At 41.0% G+C, this 16798-nt stretch overlaps 1 protein-coding gene across 2 annotated transcripts; it reads left to right on the top strand.

Moving 5' to 3' along the window:
• The first annotated feature begins 222 nt into the window (after nt 1-222).
• INHBA (inhibin subunit beta A) lies at nt 223-16027 on the top strand. Of its 2 annotated transcripts, XM_063325605.1 has the most exons (3): nt 223-281; nt 2949-3469; nt 14458-16027. In XM_063325605.1, the coding sequence occupies exons 2-3, from the start codon at nt 3082-3084 to the stop codon at nt 15342-15344; spliced, it is 1275 nt and encodes a 424-aa protein (XP_063181675.1). In that variant the 5' UTR covers nt 223-281; nt 2949-3081; the 3' UTR covers nt 15345-16027. The 2 variants fall into 2 exon arrangements, with proteins under 2 accessions (XP_063181675.1, XP_063181676.1); XM_063325606.1 differs by lacking the exon at nt 223-281 and having other exon boundaries at nt 2932-3469.
• Nucleotides 16028-16798: the final 771 nt, after the last annotated feature.

Below are 16798 nucleotides of genomic sequence, written 5' to 3'. Positions count from 1 at the left end.
GTTGAATCCACGGTATTTTGTCATGCTAGACAATTAGGAGTTTCCATTAGATAATTACCAGAAGTATGTCTCATACAGGAAAAACAGTCAATTGCTGATGTAACAGGATTAACCAATCCAGCACAGTGATCCGGCCCACTTACTTTTGACAGACATTATATGTGAGTGTACACATGAGAAGTACAGTATAAAGCTTCGCATTATAAATACCACAAAGAGGAACTTCAGCAGTTCTTAATGCACAATACAGCAGTCTCCTTCTGAGAGTCAGGACTAGAGAGGTAAAACTTTAAATCAGCTTTTTTCTTTTAAAACTGAAACTTTTAATTCCTGTGCATGCTGTTGCATACTGTCAGGGCTTTATTGAATGAATGCATATGCAGAGCTTTGCAGCTCAGGTAATTTTTATAGAAAGAGTCTGAACCACCATTTCTATATCTACTCAAACGCTAATGTATTTTTGTACATATATATGTATGTATGTATGTAAGTACAAATGAACTATATATCAGCGGTATCAGCAGACTCGCTTTTAGAAAACTGATCTTTAGAAAGTTATGCTTTAATGTTAAATCTGTCATCATCATGGCATGCACGTAAAATATGTTATACCTATATGTAATAGAGATTGTCTGTGATATGCGTACCTGTTATGTATGGCAAGCAACGTATACCCCACAGCAAGGACCCAAATATACTTATCTGTATTTTATATTGATTTATGCCTATACCTTAGTTTTCATCAGACACTGTTGGGATAGGTGCTATATTAGAACTATAAATAACCCCTTTAATTATGTCATCTGTTAGTACATCTAATCATGAATGCATATTTTCATCTGAAATTATTTTTTCATCCAATTAAACTTTTAGTTCTATTTCAAGCTGACTTTCAGACTTCGTATAATTACAGCAGACTTTGGGCTGTTCACAAGATCCAAGAAATTTAGATGTATTATAGCGAGGTTTGTGTTACAAAGATGTGTTTATAAGAATGACTGCAGGGTTTATAATGCTGACAGACCCATAAGTGTAACAGTATATAACAGTATAGCAACTGAGGTCAGTAAAACGCAGATGAGGGTGTACTGTGGATGCCTTATAACAGTGAAAGACTTATAAAAGAGCTTAATTGAAAAGGACTTGCAATATATAACATTTGTAAAACTTTGGTTGATTGTTCAATTACTTCTGTATGTTTCATTTACTCTAACTATAATTCTTTGCCTGTCTGTCAGCCCATGTGCCTGTAGTCATCTCATGGAAATTAGAGACCTTACAATGCTTATATTTATAAATTACTCCTTTCCACTAAAATACAATGGCTGATGGTAATAGAGTGAAAGTGCCTATTTGCTGGGTAGGAGGTAAGCACACCTGAGAAGACAGAGGTGTGTGAGAGAGAGAATGAAAGAAAGGTAAAGGATGAGGGTAAATACTAAAAAACCAGAAGGTGTTCTAAGAAAATCTGTACAAGTCAAAGTCTGGAGGGGAAGAATCTCAAAAGTTAGAGTCTATCAGCTGTAGTTTTCTCATTTTCCATTACCAAGTTCAAATGTGAGGGAGTTTGCTAACTTCACCCTTGCTAGGTAAGGAACAGAATGGAGAAGCTACAGAATGTGAAGGTGACATGAAGCCATGGCAGTGACACAGGGAATACCTTTTCACTGCAGAGCACAACCCTCCTGGGCATAAAGTGGCCAGAGTCTACCAACACTGGTTGAAACTCTGGCTCCGAGCAGTGTTTTAGATAGCCTTTCACTCCCGATGTCTTATTCTAATATTATGATTGCTCTGTGTGGTTTAAATGAATGAAACAAAAAGTGCCTTCTAATAACAATGACCCAAATGTAGAAGATCTTACTCAGCCTTCACTCAGACAGAATTATTATTGGCATAGATGAGGGATTTGCCTGAGTCAGGAGCAAGTATGATTTGGCCAGATGGCATGTAACACTTTTCACCTTCAAAGCATTTTTCAGACACTACTTGATTAACCCCAAACCTAAATATATCTGCCCAAGAACTTCTAGGCACAGACTAGCATAGAAGTAGGGATATTTCTGGTGCGAGGGCACTACCTTAGCATGTCACAGATATGTGCCGTACCAACTCCTGCTTATGCTTTCAGTGCCTGACCGCGTACTGCAGCTGGAGACTGTATGATATATTATATAGCCCTCCAAACAACGGTGTTATTTTGCCCCTGTCAGATCTCTTGCCAGTGTTGATAACCTCCAGCATTTAGAAGTGAGCAGAAAAGATCTTTTCTCTTCTACTCAAGGCAGAATAATGTTCTGTCCAAAATATTCAGAGCCCCTACCCTCATCCCCATCTCATTCACAAGCTATCTAGCATCTCCTGCTATCCCTAACAATACCAGGCAGGACCAAGAGCAAGGTGCTCCTTAATAAAAGGTTTCACTCTTTTCATTCATTCATGTTTCCTCTGTTTAGTTAAGCCAGTGATACTGTTGAAGGAATAAAACAAACAAAACAAAAAAAAAAAAAGAAAAAAGGGAAAAAAAGGGGGGGGGGGGAGCCAGGAGGGTCAAACAGAGAGAAAAAAGAAAAAGAAAAAAAGAGTAAATTTACAGGAATGAAAAGAGATTTTAGAAAAGGGGGGAGGGCAGAAACCACGAGTAGTGATATTTGAAGAGGTGTGTGTTAGGGGAGCAATGAGCATAAGGAAGCCAGCCTGCCTGTTCCTCCCCCTTCCTAATCATAGCCTTTACTCACAGACAAAACTCCCTCCCTCTCTCATTCACTCACTCACTTTAGGCCAATCCGTCCTCTCTCTCTCTCTCCCTCTCTCTGTGTCTCTCTCCTACTCTGAGACAGAGTCAGAACTCTTCTCCCTGACAGCCACAAACATCTACAGCACTTATTGCATTCAGAGAGGGAACCTGCAAACAAAACTTCACAGAAAACTTTTGGTTCTTGTTCCAGAGAATTTGCTGAAGAGAAGGAAAAACAAACAAACAAACAAACAAACCAAACCAGCCCCAAAAAAACTGTGCGTGAAGGGGGAGGAAAAGCAGGGCCTTTTAAAAAGGGAATCACAACAACTTTTGCTGCCAGGATGCCTTTGCTTTGGAAGAGAGGATTTTTGTTGGTGCTTTGCTGGATTATAGTGAGGAGTTCCCCAACCCCAGGATCGGAGGGGCACAGTTCAGTCACTGACTGTCCATCATGTGCCCTCGCCACGCTCTCAAAGGATGTGCCCAGCTCACAGCCTGAGATGGTGGAAGCAGTAAAGAAGCACATACTGAACATGTTGCACTTGAGGGACAGACCTAATATCACCCAGCCGGTGCCCAAGGCAGCACTTTTAAATGCCATCAAAAAACTCCACGTGGGAAAGGTGGGAGAGGATGGTTATGTGGAAATAGAGGATGATGTTGGAAGAAGAGCTGAAATGAATGAAGTTGTGGAGCAAACCTCAGAAATCATCACTTTTGCGGAATCAGGTGAGTGCTTGAAAAACAAAACTGTAAAATATCCTTTATGACAGAACTGCAATTAACTTCTTTTCTTCTCCTCAGCAATAATGTTTTCTGCAAGGTTGTAGGATGAGACCTGGGGGAAGGGAGAAGGAGGAATGGGATGGGGGGACGGGACTCTGAAGGAATTTGATTTTTCTCACTTAGTGTTGGCCACAGCTTACACTTGCTAAGCACAGACAGCCACACAGGGAGGAAGCTCTCTAACCAATCTTGAGCAGAAAGTCAGGCTGCAGCGGGGTCCTCCAAACTGTGCCTGTGAAGCCAGAGTACTTGCAGTAAAGTACTGGATTGCAGAGCTAATGGTGAAAGAAAGAGGGCTGAAGCCTTTGGGGGAGTTTGTCAAGACAGAAAGTGAGCTGCAAACCACTTGAGAAACAACCCTTTCATGTAAAAATTACAGTGGAAGTTATAAAATCAGATGAAGCAGATTTAACTTTTAGAAGCGAGAGGGCTTTTTTGGCTTTTTGTTGTTGTTTTTTTTTTAATTTAACACAGCATCTTCGGCAATAAAGAGTTGCAGGGACTGTCAGATGACTTCAATAGAACCGGACAAGTTGCTGTAGCTGATCCAATTTGTAATGCAGACTTCTTGCATACTGGAAAAAAAAAGATTCTGTTCCTAGAACGCTCCTGCCAAAAAAATGCAACCTTGGTAGGGTGTATTTTGAACTCTTTCACAGTTCTGTTTTCCCTAACTCTTATGCAGTAAGAGCTCAGAATACAGATATTTACTAAGTAATGACTTAAGACTCACATCGACTGCCTATAGGAAACAGCTCTGAAGTTGTTCTTTACTGTCTTGCTCCTACGTGAACAGGACCAGAACCCGTTTTAATTCAATGTATATGTATGTGCATATTTATCTGTTAGTATATGCGAGTATGTTTATACATGCATCAATAGAAGTCTCTTGCAATAACACTATCATCTAACTAACAGCAACTTTTTATGATGCTGTCTAGCCAAAGCATTTTTCCTGTTGCCAAGACGGTTTTAAAAGAATGTCATTGTTTTGTTTGGTACAGCATATGGTAGGCAAAGTATGCAAAGGAACTCCAAGCATTTTTGTTTAAAAGTTTGCTGCAGCAGTATAAACAATTAAGACAACACTCAGAGTTTCCAGTCCTGAAAACCTGTTGACTCAGATGTTCTGTTTGCAGGGAAGCCATGCACAAGAAGTGTGCATGCTTTTAAGAGCAGACATTCCTGCTGGCTGTCCGATTTCCAACTGTACAAGGAGCCCTTGCCTTTGGAGTCCTTGTCAATATACACATTATCAGTTCTTTCAGTATGAAAGCTCAGGCTTTTTGGTTTTTTCCATCCCCTCCACTTCAGAAAGCAGGCAGAAGGTGTCAATGCCAGTGGTCATTAGAAGCAGGGGAGGCTCAATGTTAGTTTAGAAGTGAGTTTTTAAAAGCAAGGAAAACTTTAAGCTGTCTATGAGTCGGATTCCCCACCTGGTTTTCAGCAGCTTGCTCTGAGCACAGTGAAACACATATGGCATGAGCAGTGGTTTCTCTTCACTGTGTGAGTCCCAATCATTTGTAAACACATTATTGTCTCTCCTGAGCTCTGACACAAAGGAATTTGGAATTTGATATATGCCTACTCAGTACGACACCCTCCGACAGCGGCTCCTGAAGCCATTGGCTCTCGGGGTCACGTGAGCAGCGAAAATCGTGCCATTGCCCACACGCTGGCCAATAGTCCAGCCACTGATCCCCCCCGCCACAAACTACCCAACACTAACACGTCACTTAGTTTGATTTACATAGCGTTGTCCTACCACTGCTAGCCAAATTAATTTAAGAAGACTTATGCTATGGAGTTGCGCAGCTGAAGGACGGGGCATCTGCTGTGTTCCCTTGCATTTTCTTCCCTGCTGCTGTTCTCCACCTTCATGCTAAGCCTGTCCTGAAAGCCAAGGCAGGAGGGCTCCTCTGGCCCTTTTTCCCATACCTGCTAGGCTTTGATTTGGGAGGAGGGAGGAGCAATTAGCAACCTAGAAACCAAGCTCTATGGTTTGGGCTTATAATGGAAATGATAACTCCACTCTGTGGAGTAACTTCAGACTGCCAAAACATATTTTTCATCTATAGCCATTCATATTTGGTGTCTTGCTAACATCAGAGGATCTACCCCACTTTACAGGTGCCAATGCTGCAACAACTTAAGTAAAACTCTACCTAGGATCTCTTCCACTCAGGCATCAGCGGTACTGTGTCAAATATTAAAGCAGTATTGTTTTTCCTGTCGAAGAAAGTGAGGCAAAAAGAAGGCGAGTGACATGTCATATAGGAAGTATGAGTTAAAAAGACAGGAATAGAATATAGCCACATGGACAGTCCTCACTGTTCACTCTGTGGGAACTGGGATGAGTATGGATAAGTTTAAAACACCAAGCAGGAGAATAAACATGTTCCCCTCACAGTCAGGTTAATGTTCTTCCTGCTTTCAACGTGAAACTCACTCTGCCTCAAAAGAGGGCAATAGGAAATCAATGAAAATCCATGGAAACATCTCACGTCGTATCCAATAAAGGGCTATGGAAAGAGAAATAAGACTTTAGGCTTTTTGTTCCTTTGGGTATGACTTGACATAAACCAGCCATTCCCCCTACCTTTCAGAAGCCACATTTACTACTTGCCTTCATAAAAAAGTAGTATTTCCATCTTTCAACAGCCGTATCCTCAGACATACAATGAAATGGAGTGAGTGAACAAACAGTGCCCTGTGCACATGACTCTGGCTTGAGACCGCAATTTTCTAAAATAGAACAAAATTCAAATGAGCACAGGCTTCAGACAATTAGAGGGGAAACTAAATGCAGTGAACTTGTCTGAAGCACAGGTGTAGTTATGTCCAGGAAATCAGCAAAATAGCTGGCAGGTAGTTTTCACAGCTAACAAATCCAGGCAGATCTTTACAAAATTAATGATCGTTGAGTATTGGGCAAAAGTTTACAAATGCACCCTACTGTCCTTTGGCACTCTTACAAGTAAAACATGAAAATTATTTTCTACTTGCATATCAAACTAAGATTACTAACCTCGATTAGTTCTGCTACAAGGGTAGCTGTGCCAGAGCTCTGTGGGTTACTTCAAGGTCTTAAAAATAGTCTTTTGAGGAGAGGGGTCATATAATTTTTTGACAAGCAAATCTAACAGATTCTATAATGGAGATACCCAATACTCATAAAATATGGTCGGCTACTAACTCGTTCATTATTTTAAATAGATAGCTTATTAGGCAAACCTGGGATTTTGCCAAGTGAATTTGATCCTGGCAACTAAACTACCAATGAAATGGGTTGCTAAGACCAGCCCCCGAGAAGGTGATAGGAATTACTGGATGGAAATACTGAAATCCAAAGGTTTATCATTAGGAGAGCTGTCAGGAAAAAAATGAGAAGTCTGTCAGCTATTTAGACCATTCCTACCTTTTTGTATCACTTAATACTAAATTCAAGGTGAACTGACTTGAGCACGTGATGCCTACTTTCATGTGCAGCTACACGTGCACACACGCCTTTTCCTAGGAAGACACCTACTGTATACATCCAGGCTGGCAGTTCAGGAGGAAAAAAAGGATGGGTCGCTTCTGCCTCTTTAAATCATTTCATCAATTTTCTTTTGAAAGCAAATGTATTTAATGGTACAGCTATCCGTGCTGAATAAAGAACGACCACGAGAGGGCACACTCCAAAGGCTTTTTGCTCCACACAAGGCAACCTTCCTGCAAGCTCCTATTTTGCCTAATTGGATCCTGAATCCCAGAGATCTTTATGCTTATCTGTAGCTTCTCTGAGTGGAGCTCTTGTTTCTCTCTTCTAGTTTATTTAAAAGGCAGAGATTCACTGGAGTGGAAGACTGTAAGTAAAATAATGCAGGAAGGAAAGAGGCAAAGGGGAAAAAGATAAACTGATGGATGCTAGAAGTTCTGGAAATCTAGAGAGATCAGAAATTATCATTATTATTTTTTACAAGATACTGAGAAATGTGACCGTGAATCATCATCTGAGCTGATTTTCTCACATCTTTTTTTAATGCAGTCTCCTTGGCTTTTAGAAAACAAGCCTATTTCCCCTTGATTTTTTTTTTTTTTTGCTTTGGCATACTACATCAAAGATTTCAAGTTCAGCAAATGAAAGCAAGTTACTTCCAGAAGAAGAAAGCCATTCTGTATTAATCTGTTTCATTGTAACAAAATGTGAGAATTCAGGGAGGCTGTCCGGTTTGAGAAGAACTTGAGAAAGCACAGGCGAATCTAAGAAGGTGGGAACCAATTTAGAAAAAGATACCCGAGAGAGAGAAAATACTGCATGTGTCCATCTCCGTGCATGTAGTCATGCATGCAGTTTTGTATGCAAATGCAGTTGCGAATATTAGAATATGCATTTGCCTGTAGGTGTGTATAAGCGTATGTATATCCGTATGTACGGGTACGCCAAGGCAGGCATGCTTATGTAGCTGTACCTGCATCACTGTAATATGAATAGGTTCCTGCAGATAGGTATGTGCATCCGTGTGCTCTCCTGTGTGCAGGATGTATCTACACTGCATATGTGTAAATGATTCATGCTGAGGAGTTCTTATATATAGATATGCCTATATGGCTACGGAAAGGCAAACTCATTTAAAGCAACAGAGCTTTGCAAGATTGATTTTAGTGCAAGATTGAAGCTTAGGCTACTGGAAGCAATTGGAAGTTTTGCTATTCATTTCAGTGGGCTTGGGATTTGGGCCTTAGTGCATAGAAATTAAATATTTTAATGAAAACAGACTGGTAGCTTCTGATCCAATTAATTTTAGAATTTACAACAAATTATTACAAGTATGTACAAAAAATTACTCTCTCTCTTATGAAAGATAACTAATTGATATTGGTTTTACCTTGAAATATGTTATTGGTACAAGTGACCCTAAACTTTGCTTGAGCTATTTTAGAAGTAAATGCAAAAATCAAGTAACAAAAAACTTCAACCAAACAAACACCTTTTTTGTTTCTGAATATTTAAAGTCATGTGGGGGAAGGGCTTTCAATTTGGAAAGAACTCAAGGCTGTGGATGTAAAGTGCTTCCCTCCTGACAAAATAGCAGAGGAGAGTCAAGGTTCACCAGAACTGAATTATTTCACATTCTGAATGACCTTGTCAATGCCCCTTTGGGTTAACTTTTCAAGAAAAGGTATTTAAATAAGGTTGCTGCTGCTTTTTCCCCCACGAATGCTTGGGGAATAGTTCTTTTTCCTGGTTTTCTTTTTTGGTTCAATTTTTCTTACAACAAAAATCTCCTTTTGCTGGCAGCAAAGGGTATGTGAACATAAAGATAAGGTGTTTGTTATTTGTGTCATTGTGCCCTTACTGAGAGGCAACAGTCAGGCAGTCAGGGACCAGGAACAAAAGTACGAAACCTGGATGACCAGTCATATGAGGGGTAATGACTAGTTAGAATAAATTGTTTGCCAGTGATCCATAGGCTGAAATGCATTCACAGAAACGGCTACTGTGTAGTCGCGGTAGTAACACATTTGTAATAATCAGTCTGCCTAGGGGATAACAGTGCTAAATTCACTGAATAAATTCTACGTGGTGAACAATTCATCTAACTCCAGTGGTCACTCATTAGTAAACATTTTGAGCAATTATCTCTCAATAACCATGCTCTTCTCTTCACTCTCTTTAGAGGAACCTTTCTAGTAACCTATTTTTTTCTGTCTCCTGGGGAACGGAAATGAGAAGTAAAGAGAAGGATGCTTTTGAATGTAATTGCAGATTGGCACGCAGTACAAATTCCCCCAAATCTAAACATAGGCAGTAGTAAAGTTAGCAACTAAAAAAGGAAAAAAAAGCTTGCTTTGTATGGAAAAACAGTTCACTTACAGTATAACGTAAAAAGGTTCAAAATTAAGCAGCGGTGAAGCATGGAAATTTAAAGTAACAGCACCGTCTTACACAGTGAGCATTTTTCAAATGAAAATTTAAATACTGCGTATTAAGAGGAATTAAGAATAAGTCATATTATAATGTCAGAAAGGATAATCACTTTCATTATGAAAAAATCAGCCTTAATCATTTAACAGCATATAGTTTAAAAAGAAAAAAAAGGTCCTTTTAAGTATCCTAGCATTTTACTCAAAAAAAGATCCTCTTAATTGTATAGCTTAGACCCTACTTAGTATCTGTATATAGCTTGAACTAACAGGGCTCCGTTTGAATTCCGCTGCAAATTGCAAATAAATGAGCTTCGACTGCATAGTTAAAGCCTTAAAGCTGACGATACTGAAGGAAGGATCCTTAGCCTCAGAAGAAGAGCACACCGGAGCCACAGGCTCCTGCCACCAGCCCAGCCATGAGCTACCCCACGCAGGGTTGCCCCCGCCAGTCTCCCCATGCCTGGGCCCGCAAGGGCTCTGCCGATCCCTCCATGCTCTCCTGCACCACGCCAGTCACCAAGTACCGCTTGGGAGTGGGTACCGAGCGCGTGAGCCCCAAACAGCCCTTCCAGAGGTGGAGAGGAGGGTACCTGTGCCGGCGCCCCTCTGTTCGCATGGTCAGGTTTCTCTCCTAAAAAGGTGTATGAGCACCACTGAAGAGAAAAACAGATATGAGCAAACTCTCATGCTATATATACTGATGCTACACTTTCCATTCAGTAACTCCTTCCATTAAACCTTTTACCATATATGCACTACTTCTTAGGGCTTGTATTTTTAACCATTTCTCACAGCATTTGCCAGTGTCACTCGCACTGCTAGACTGCTCCCTCGGCATCGCAGCCCTCTTCCTGGAAGGGACTTTGCTCAGCACTAAAGCAGAGAGGTGGCCTCTCCAAGGCTTTGGGAAGGGGAGATGAGGAAAAGCAATCAAAGGGGGCCCAAGAGAATCCCTTGTCTCCTTTTTCAGCTGCTTTCTGCTATGATAACAATCCAGGCTGTTGACATCGCCGTTTATATGAGCATGGAAGTGATGAAGGCATTACCACTGTTGGGCTGTGGGTCTTTCCACAGGAGTCAGGCAGGAGGAGCAGGATGATTAGAAATGGAAAAAGACCCTTGCAAATCAGCTGTGGCAGATGAAAAGGCAGTACAAGAGGATAAACAAAGTATAATTATGGAAGCGATACCATCCCCAACTTTCAGGAAGGCCTCCTTTTTACTTTCAGTTAGACGAACAGTATATATTTCCAAAGCTTTGAACCTGGTCATTAACTTAGACCAAAAAGGAAAGTCTGCTAAATCCCTAAGCAATATTTGGAGAAAATGAAATACAGCGATTTTTTGGAAGAATTTATTTTATTGTAGCACTGTACCTTTTGGAAATAAAGATCCTGTTATAAAGTGAATGTGTAATTATAATAAGCCAGATCCAAATATCTCAATTCAGTTTTAGCACAGGCCAAACTCTGATTTCAAAATGAGCTTGTCTGAGCATAGTGACCTCGTAAAGACTTCAGGATTCGTAGCATTTGTGCCATGCGATCGTAACAAACCATTTGTGAATGTGGAGAGAATTCAGAAAAGCTTCGTGTTTTCCGAATGTGAAAGCATGCTTTTTATCCCCAACTTTGCACCATTCCCAGTCTCCTTCTAAAAAGATCTGTGAAAGGGAAAGGTTTTTTCTAATTGCTATTAAAACCTTTTATTAGCTATGCAGGTTTGAGGACTCAGAATTTTGTTTCGTCCAGAAATATTAGGCTTACGTAAGCTTCCTGCATCTTTTTTCTTTAGGATCTGAATTGACCATTCGTGTGTGAAAATGTAGCTAGCCACATCCAGAGAGGCTGTTTTTGTAGCTAACAATCTACAGGGAGGCTGTTATCCCTGTATAAGGACATGTCTTATGCTACCTTGCTCAAGCTCACTTTCCTCAAGTGAAGAAAAAGCAAGTATTCGGGAACTTTCACCATACTATTCTAATATTTTTACTAATGAGGAAGAATTCAACTTTCGCACATACAGGAACATATGAAAAACTAATTAAGAGAGTTCTTGAGGTCCTGTTTCTTTCATGTAATATCTGTCAAAAAGAGTGGCTGCATTGCTACACTTCTGGCCAGTGCATAAGGTAATATGAATATTTACTGTTGGAGATACGTCACTTTCATAACTATTTTCAACTCCACTAGCATGGAAATAACAAAATGTGAAATATCAGGCATTAGCACTTAACAGCATTAGGTTATTCTGTAACACAGGGCTGTCTGGCTTTTCTGATTAGATGGCCCATAGAGCTCCTTCCCCTGTTCAGCCAGGTCTGCACACCCTGCCTGCTTTTTTCGGAGACCATGAATGCGCCAGTTTTCCATATTCATGTCCAGCACGGCTGATCTGCTTGTGCACAGGATCCCTCCTAGCACTAGAACTGCTGTCTCTACCCAGCTTGGTGTCTCAGGAACACAGAGTAAGTTTTCCACTTCCCAGCAATATATGCCTATTCCCCACACCAGTCTGTGAGCTCTGGGGAAAGAGAGCAGCTGGGAAGAGGCTGCTGGTGCCAGAACAATTTCTCCAGCTTGCTCTAAACCATCTTTCCCACCCCCTCGCCAAGGTTTCCTTGGGTAGGGACTGCAAGCAGAAGGGGTTGGATGGAGAGTCTTGGAGGCAGCAACCCCCTCCTGGCAGGTGACCTGCCTTCAGGTTCCCCTGAAGCCCAGGTCCCCCTCAGAAAGGGTTTATTGGGTCTGTGCCTAGGAAAGGGATAAGCTAAAGTTAGAAGCTTGCTTTAGAAAAGAGAGATGGGGGGGAATGAAGCCACAGGCTGGATGGATGGTCCTTGCAGGCCTTGGAAATATCCATTCTTGTACAGAACACTCTTTAAAACATCCCTACCTACAAGGCAACTATCTCTTGGACCAGACTTCCTTTGGCCTGGAGGAATGTCATTGAACATCTTGTGCTCTGAAACCCGTGCAGGAGTGGGATTAATGTCTATCACCTGCCCTCTGCTCCAACACAGCTGGCAGCTTTGCCATTTCCAGAATGGAAAAAAATAGGTGTTAGCTGGGAAGATCTGACAAATGAACTTCCATTCATTATTGAATGAATCTTATTTAAAAAAATAATAGAAAAACAGTAACTCCACCGTGCTTCACACTACTGGTTAACTTGCTCTGCCTTTTCTATAAGCCACTTGCTTTTCTAAGGCACAGTCCCACTGGGTCATGTAGCTCCCTGAGAAATTAATGTAACTCACTTTGGAGACTGGCATCAGTGAACTCTGTGAGAAGCAGTTAACACAAACCATGTGTTTCCCTATCTCAGTGACAGTTAAAGTCTACAATTTCACACCCTCACTTAGAGGGAAAACAAAAACAAAATGCTGTGCCCTTTGGCCACTGTAATTCAGAAACGTCTGTCTCTGACCTGGGAATGCCACCAGGGAAAGCTGAATGTGTCAGTGCCAGGACTTCACCGAGAAGGAAAGTGACAGGTAGCTCAAAAGGCAGCACAGCCTGCCTACAGACTTAAGAAACTAGGAACCCCTGAATTTGCAAGTAAGTACAGGATAGATGTCTCTTGTGATTTTGTCCCACTTCTGTTTCACCTGAGAATGGGGGGACAGGGAGGTGGTCAAGGAGCCCATGCTAGTGGAGTTCAATGGCAATGGGAAGCAAGGAGAAGAGTCTTGCCGCCACGAGAGCAATTTTTTCTGTATGCATCCAGTCACTTCAGTTTTGATTGCCACTTGCCCTTTCTAGGGTGCAAAGTTCTGGTTCCCTGACAAGCAGAACCGCTGCACAGAGAATTGGGTCAATCACCGTGGGTAGCTCAAGAATAGTATCAATGACAAATTGACAATTATGAATACTGTTAGTGTCTCACTAAGGTCAGATATCTGCGCACTTCAAATTGTGACCCCAGTCCATGCTGGCCTCCGTGCTGAGAAAGAACAAGAGGTGCCAACATGGCTTTTTCTTTTGTCAGGAAAATAGAGAATTACCTCTCTTAAAAAAAATAATACGACCACTACCCCCCAGCTAATTCATTCTCTCTTAACTTTTTCACGCTCTAGTGATCAAATCATTAAACAGCCCTCATTATTCATTCCAACTTCTGCCAGGGATATGAGCTCTGTATCAGAGAAACACCCCCTCACCATCATAATTATCATCATGACATCTCAGCAAGTTGATACAATTATGCCAGAGAACCATCCCCATAATTATACAGTTCTTTAGCTCATTTCTCAGTGTATTCACCATTACTATAATCACAGCAAGTACAGTGTGTTAAATTAAGAACAGGATCTACAGCTAACATCTCACAGGATGAAGAGTCTGCCTGCTGCAATTCTGCAATTCTTTACAATATAACTCTGCAAACCTCTCGAAGCTGAGGCTCATATTTTAGTATTTCTTTGTTTTTGAAACAATTGACATTTACAACTCATTTTAAAATGCATATGAAGAATGGCATTTTATGGAGGGAGAAAGAGCAGACCTCATTCCCACATAATTTCCAAAGTATTGCCAAAGAATTGGCAAGGCTGGAACTCACTCCCTAACTTTAGCTATTAAGCAGAGATTTGCATGTGTGTGGTACATATAGTCATGGACTGTTGTCACAAAAGCATTTTTGCCTTTCACCTAACAGTGATCACAGAGACAGCTTAGGCAAATGAACTCTTAGCAGCCACTGATGCTTATTTGCCATGAGATGCTTTACATAAATGACTGTATCATTACTGTAATAAAATGCTTTGGTTAAAATATGATACTGGAAAACAACAGGCAAAGAAATATTTTTCTAAAGAGAGAATTTTCACAAAAGACAAACTGAGGAGGAGATGAGGTGAAGGAAGGTTAGAACAGAAGAATCATAAAAATTTAAAGAGCCAAGTAGGAAACTGAGGGAACTTCATGCCTGTGGTGACAGTAACAGAATGCTCTTTAACAGAATGCAAGCAGACATACTAACAAGTTCTTCCTGTCTGTTTCCATTTACCAAATCAGGCACAGGCAAGAAAATGTTGCACTTTGAGATTTCCAAGGAAGGCAGTGAATTGTCAGTGGTGGAACATGCTGAAGTATGGCTCTTCCTGAAGGTCTCCAAGGCCAACCGGAGCAGGACAAAAGTCACCATCCGCCTGTTTCAACAGCAGCGGCAGCCAAAAGGCAACTCTGAAGGACCAGAAGATATGGAGGATGGGGGGCTGAAAGGTGAAAGGAGCGAGACTTTGATTTCAGAAAAGGCAGTGGACACCCGTAAGAGCACTTGGCACATCTTCCCTGTCTCCAGCAGTGTCCAGAGACTCCTGGACCAAGGCAAGAGCTCTTTGGATGTGCGGATTGCCTGTGACCTATGCCAAGAGACTGGAGCCAGCCTGGTGCTACTGGGCAAGAAGAAGAAAAAGGAAGATGATGGAGAAGGGAAAGAAAAGGAAGCCGGAGAATTTACAGGAGAAGAGGAGAAGGAGCAATCACATCGCCCCTTCCTGATGATGCTTGCCCGGCACTCAGAGGACCGCCAGCACAGGCGGCGGAGACGAGGCCTGGAGTGTGATGGCAAAGTCAACATCTGCTGCAAGAAGCAGTTCTTTGTCAGCTTCAAGGACATAGGATGGAGTGACTGGATCATTGCACCTACAGGTTATCATGCCAACTACTGCGAAGGAGAGTGCCCCAGCCATATAGCAGGCACATCTGGTTCATCATTATCTTTCCACTCCACTGTCATCAACCATTACCGCATGCGGGGCCATAGCCCCTTTGCCAACCTCAAGTCATGTTGCGTGCCCACCAAGTTGCGGCCCATGTCCATGCTCTACTACGACGATGGCCAGAACATCATTAAGAAAGACATACAGAATATGATTGTGGAGGAGTGTGGCTGTTCATAGACACATGTGTGTGCAAGACCCTTCTCGTTACGTTGAGAAGAAAATGTATCAAAAGCCCAAGAAGAGGAAAGACCAGACATGGTATAACCTTTTTTGAATGAAATAATTATTGGAAATAAAAGCAAAAACAAAAGAGAGAGAGAAAACAGAATAAAAAAATAATAAAAAAAAAGAGACTTACGGAGGATCAGAAAAGACTTCAGCTATAAAAAGGAAGAAAGCTTCATGAATCCGGGCTTGAATGAGATACATCTGAATGGCGGTATGGGTTGGGGATTTCCCCTTCCTTTCAGTATGCTCCTTATCTTATTACATAGTATATTAAACATTAGTTATTACTAGGGGAGTTATGTTCCCTCCCTTAGTTACCCACCAGTTCAAGCCGTGGTAGCAGCTCATCTAACCTGCAGCAATTTGGACGAAGTCCAAAACGTCATTGAAATTTCTTGAAAAGCCATGTGTATGAACACTACATTCACTGGCACTTTCCCCCCAAATTTACCGAGGACCTGAGTAGGTGTGTAGTGTTTGCATGTATATATATATGGCTATGTATTTATATACGTATCTCTATACATACACACACTATACACATACATATCCTTAACATTGGTAAAGGGACAATATTGTGCAGGTGTATACACCTTCATCTTCTGCACTACATTTACAAAAAAAAAAAAAAAGAAAAAAGGAAAAAAGAAAAATGAAGAAAAAAACAGAATAAAAAAGAACGAATGAAAGAATAAAAGTTACATTTTGTAAAGGTGCTTACAACGTTAGAACTATGCAACCTAGTTGGTTTGAAACTGTTTACCTGCGAAAGAAAGAAAAAAAAAAAACAAAACAGAAAGACTTTTTTTAAATGGAAGTAACTTGTTTTAAAAAAAATTCTTCAGTGAGAGATACTTGAAAGGAACATGTTTGTCCAGTTACTGGAGCCAAACATTTCTATATTTTGTAAAAAAAAAAATTTTTAATCGTTTACTATTTGCACTACAATGGTGTCTGACCTGTCTAATCCTTATTTAACAAATATTTGCAAGGGAGGGTGGTTGGGTGTGGGAGGGGTTGAGAGCTGCACTTATTGTGAGCTATACAAGAACTGCTACAGCACACAAAATAGCTATTTTTATTATTATAATAATTATTATTATTTTGTACCTTAAAATGAATAGACACATACACCAAAGACATTTGTGTGAGCCTCTAAAAGGTCTGTTTGTGGTTGGTACCATTCACCTGTAATAAGTTAGGGTTTGAATTAAGGGTCAGTGGGTTGATTACATTCAGGCTAGAATATCTGTTAACCAGTTAAATTCAAATAGTGCCCTCAATAGAAAATTGCCATTTGAAGTAAGCCCAGAAAAGCCCTGGGATTTGGATCCAAGGTCCATCTAAGCATAATTGTACTCTTTTGCATGTACAACACTAAGACTTCTCCCGGATGCACAGCA

The sequence above is a fragment of the Chroicocephalus ridibundus genome, chromosome 2 (genome assembly GCF_963924245.1).
Source record: "Chroicocephalus ridibundus chromosome 2, bChrRid1.1, whole genome shotgun sequence".
In the NCBI taxonomy this organism is placed as follows: Eukaryota; Metazoa; Chordata; class Aves; order Charadriiformes; family Laridae; genus Chroicocephalus; species Chroicocephalus ridibundus.
The sequence above is the reverse complement of the archived record's forward strand: the minus strand, read 5'-3'. Positions and strand labels throughout refer to the sequence as shown.

Excerpts from the sequence above, each read along its gene's own strand:
- INHBA (XM_063325605.1), top strand. The coding sequence starts at position 3,082 with ATGCCTTTGCTTTGGAAGAGAGGATTTTTGTTGGTGCTTTGCTGGATT. Across the intron at positions 3,470-14,457 it reads CATCACTTTTGCGGAATCAG|GCACAGGCAAGAAAATGTTG; the intron begins GTGAGTGCTTGA and ends TTACCAAATCAG.